The following is a 4,533-nucleotide window of genomic DNA, read 5'->3' on the forward strand; positions in this document are numbered from 1 at the left end:
ACATGAAAAATTATCAAAAATATAAACATATTGCCTAAATTTATTTTGTACATAAATCTCATTATATAAACTTCTACACTTGAGGATGATAAACGAGTCAAATAATTAATCATTCAAACATTGTTCGAAAAATTTAATAAATTTCAAAATTTGTTCATTAAACTTACAAGCTAATCTCAAATAAGTTTTTGTTGAGTCAAAGTTAGTCTCTGTTTGGGAAGTGGGTTGACTTTTTAGCTTTTTGGTTATTTTAGCCCGGAACTAAAAAGCCTGGTTTGGGAAAGGATTTTTGATTTTTTGGTTTTTTTAACTTTTTTTTGTGAGAGATGAGTGTAATGATTATGAATTAGATTTGATGTTTTATTTTTTGTGGCTAAAATAGTCTATTTTATTTTTTGTGGCTATTTTAACCCCTAACCCACCAAAACCAACTGGGTTGTTTTGGGAAGTTGGTAAAAAGCTGGCTTTTGGCTTTTTACCAAGCTTTTTGGCTTTTTTGGAAGTAATTTGGGAAGTTGGTAAAAAGTTGACTTTTTGCTTTTTAGTTTAATATTTATTTATAGTGTCAAATCAAATTAAAATGACCAAAATACCCTTACCCAACATAAGAGAGTTATTTTTTTATTTATTTTTCATAGGCCCTAATTTGTAATTTTAGGGCTGCGTTTTTAGCACTTGCCAAATGGCTTTTTTGGCGTTTTTGGCAGCCACGTTTTTTGACATTTTGTCCAAAAACGTGACTTTTTACCATGTTCCCAAAATGGCACATATGTCTTAAGTAATTTGATATTTTTATGTAATTTTAGATTTATCAAATCGAGCTAGTAATTAACTTAATCAAGTTTGATTTAAAAACTTAAACTAATTCTAAAATGTATTTAAATTTAACTTATCTAACTAACAAATTGAATTCAAACAAGAATTTTAACAAGTCAGACACAAATTAAGTTCAAATTCGAATGGTTTAATTTGTTTATCAACCCAAAGTACACAGTTCTTCCATTTAACATAATCTATAATCCAAATGAAAAAGCAGAAGTAAAGCAACATTCTCTTCCTCTCAAACCATACCTCTTTGTCTTTCTGTCTGGTAGTGGGAAACTTGAAAATCTGGGCTTCGTCCTCTCTGTTCCTTTTACTGAATTTTGCCCTCTTTGGATCGATCCCCATGCTTACTTTTCTCCTATCCCTCCTGTTCTCCTCTCTATTTTTAGTGATGAGTCTCTCTGTTTTTAACTCTGCTTTTAAAACCCACCTAAACCCAAAAGGACAAAGCAACAGAGAAAAGAAAACCGATCTAAATACCCCCATCCTCTCTGTCTTTCTCTGTTTCTTCTGTATCCTTTATATCCTTCCACGACCACATACCACAAAGGAACAAACAAAGGCTTGAAAAAAAAAAACTCATTTTTTAAAACTCTTTGAGGCTAAGATTCTATGGATGTGAGTAAGCCTTTGTTCTCACACTATACTATGCAAAATTTAAAATTAACATTTCTTATATAATGTTGTTTAATGGGTTGACTTGATTTATGATTTATGGTGGTGTGTTGATGAATTTAATAGGAATTCAGCTTTAGGGGAAGCCATGTACCGGCATTTGGAAGCTGGGATTGCAACAATGACGACTTGCCTTTCACTCAGTGTTTTGAATCTGCGAGGCAACCCGGGTTGCATCGTTACAGCTACTCAGAAGATCGTGACTTGTACGTGTCGGGGGACTTGTACCAGAACGATGTTGTCACTCCCGCCATGATCGTCGTTCCTCGCCGAAGGGTAAGCGTAAGCTCATGAAACAAGAAATCAAGAAGTGTTTTTTTGAACTCTCTCTGTTTTTGTTGGTCAATTAATGGTGGTGGTGGTGGTGGTTGCAGGCAAAAACGCATGGGAAAGAAGCGAAAAGGAAGGGTTGGGAGGTGGGTGATATGAAGGAACCAGCGAGCCCTGTTTCACCACCACCTCCGCCGCCACCAAGAAATGCTCCGAGAGCTGTTGATGAAGATCTTTACCAGATCTCACCGGACCTCCTCTACGCCAAACTCAAAAGGGTCAGTTCTTTTATCTTTTATTTTATTTGGATATTGAATTTGGAATCGGAAAGTGAGTTTTTTTATTTTTTATTTTTTTATATATAATTGATTTTACATGTAATTTTTAAGTAATTAACATCTATAATGGGGGGAGGGGGTCGAGCACTTCATGCAATTCGAACCCCTACAGTCCCTGATGTGCTCTATCACAATTCAATGCAATTTAATACTTTGCAAGTTTAGTTTAGTTTAGTTTAGTTTTTTGGAATGAGGGTGGATGATTAAAAAGCAAGCAAGACGAACATGAGTTTGATTGATTTCATATTATTTTTCAAATATTGTTTTTGCAGAAGAGAGGGCGAGGCCTCTTTTCAAGCTGCTTGCTGCCGACCTGTATTCCATGATGAATCTGACTGGAGATTTATAGTACTGCCGCGAACATATATATATATATATATATATGAAAAATGAGAATGTAATTTGTATTCTGCAGTAAAAAAATGCCAAAGAAAATGATAGAAGATAAATGATCATTATCATATGGTAATGGTTAGAGGATCTTCTTTCCAGTGTTTTAATTCTTTGTTTGTTTAGCTATTTTTTCCTGGTGCCTTTTGTTTTGTTGTCAATCCCTGCTAGCTGTGCAGAGAGTGGAGGAATTAGTGTTGGACTTTGAGGGTTGATCCAAGAAAATCTACCAAAAATATTTTTTCATCTTGAAATTATTATGGTGATCCATACCATATGTTCTACCTTTTGTTGTGTGAATATACCCCACTTTTAGGATGTTGTTGACTAACTGACGTTGAAATTACTCTCTAGATAATGGCTACGTGATTATCATAGTATATTCTCTCTCACAAACATTCAAAACCTCCTATAAATGGGTTTCACAATCTCATGCAAGAGATGTGCTGGATAGAAGATTAGAAGTGGTGTTGTATGTGAAATAATTAGATCAATTATACCAGTTGAATCAGTCATATTTTTCACAGAAATGCTAGACTCACAATAACATTGTGTTTGGTTAAGGGATTTTGAAAGGGAATTAAAAAGGAAAAAAGAAAATATAAGTAAAATATGAATAAAATATATTTATATTTTACTTAGGCCAAGTTTGGGAAGATCCAAAAAAGTCAAAAAGTCAAAAAGTTACGCAAAAAACTAAAAAGTTAACACTATTCACCAAAAGTCAACAATTACGGCTGCACAACTCCCAATTCAAATTTTTCTCTACAAATCAATTTTTACAATTTTTTATTACACATTTTTCAATAAAAAGTTAAAAAGTTAACCCAAACATTCATATTTTCAACCTCAATTTTTTAGTCCAAAAAGACAAAAAGTGCACTTTTTTAGTCTTCTCAAACTTGGCCTTAGTTTTGTATATTTTCTTTTTCTAAATTCCTTTTTAAATTTCATAACCAAACACAGCACAAGTGTGCCAGAATTTGATCAAAATACGATTTATGGTGAAAACATTGAATTGGTATAGTGTGAAATTTATGTATATGCATTAATTAGTATATTAAATAATGTACTAATAGATGATGTGATATAATTTAAGATGTTTTTGGTATTTGTAATTTGTATAATGAGTGAAGTCAATAATGAGATCATAACTAGTGTTTGTATATTAGTTAATACACTAATTGATATATGTAACACCACTCATAGGATAAATGGAGATCATTAATTAATAATTTTGAGTAAAATTTTAGGTAAAAATTATAAATTTGTAGTATTGCCATATCAGCTAGTAGCTACCTCTCAAAATTTGTTGTTATCGAACCATTCTATATACACTCATTAGGAAGAAGCTCTATATCTAGCTTTAAAGAACTAATTGTGCAAAAATATATCTTCCATTACTATAAAATTAATGTAACTATTTTGAACCACTCAATACACAATAGCTTAAAATTTTATATTATAAAATTTAATTTTCAATATTTTTTTAAGTAATATAATATATATATATATATATTTATTTATTTAAAGTTGTGACTCATGGTTTTGAGAGGTTACAGACAACGTGTGGAACTTGAAATGACGAAGATGGAGAAAAAGTCGAGCCTTATAAAATCAACAATGATTCATCCCACTAAAAATATCACCACTAATAACACTAATGCATTAAAAAAATAAAAAAAATAAAAATAAATAACAATTCCAAGACTAAAACATCACATCATTAATGACGGGACTCACTGCCACCTAATTAGTGCTCCCAAGCATTTTTTTTATAAAATTATGTGAAGCTTTTCCTTTTTTTCTTTTTTTTTTTCCTTTTCTATTTTATTTTTCTTTCTTAAAAAATCCCTAACCTCAATTTCATTCCCCACCCCATGTGAGGATACAGTGCAGTACGATAAGAAACAATAAGACAGCATACACTACCAATAATGCCACTTTTTTGTATCATAAAGTATTTTTCATTTAATAATAAACATGAATAATAAATTATTTAAATCTATAACAATAATGATAGACAATAATATTA

At 31.3% G+C, this 4,533-nt stretch overlaps 1 protein-coding gene across 2 annotated transcripts; it reads left to right on the forward strand.

The window, feature by feature from the left end:
* The first annotated feature begins 1,005 nt into the window (after positions 1-1,005).
* LOC114317933 (pathogenic type III effector avirulence factor Avr AvrRpt-cleavage: cleavage site protein) lies at positions 1,006-2,752 on the forward strand. 2 transcript variants are annotated; one of them, XM_028264734.2, is made up of 4 exons: positions 1,006-1,443; positions 1,567-1,776; positions 1,875-2,048; positions 2,381-2,752. In XM_028264734.2, exons 1-4 carry the CDS (start codon positions 1,438-1,440, stop codon positions 2,432-2,434), a joined length of 444 nt encoding a protein of 147 aa, XP_028120535.2. In that variant the 5' UTR covers positions 1,006-1,437; the 3' UTR covers positions 2,435-2,752. The 2 variants fall into 2 exon arrangements, with proteins under 2 accessions (XP_028120535.2, XP_028120534.2); XM_028264733.2 differs by having other exon boundaries at positions 1,068-1,443; positions 1,567-1,782.
* Positions 2,753-4,533: the final 1,781 nt, after the last annotated feature.

The sequence above is a fragment of the Camellia sinensis genome, chromosome 14, assembly GCF_055761805.1.
Source record: "Camellia sinensis isolate YWXY chromosome 14, ASM5576180v1, whole genome shotgun sequence".
NCBI lineage: Eukaryota > Viridiplantae > Streptophyta > Magnoliopsida > Ericales > Theaceae > Camellia > Camellia sinensis.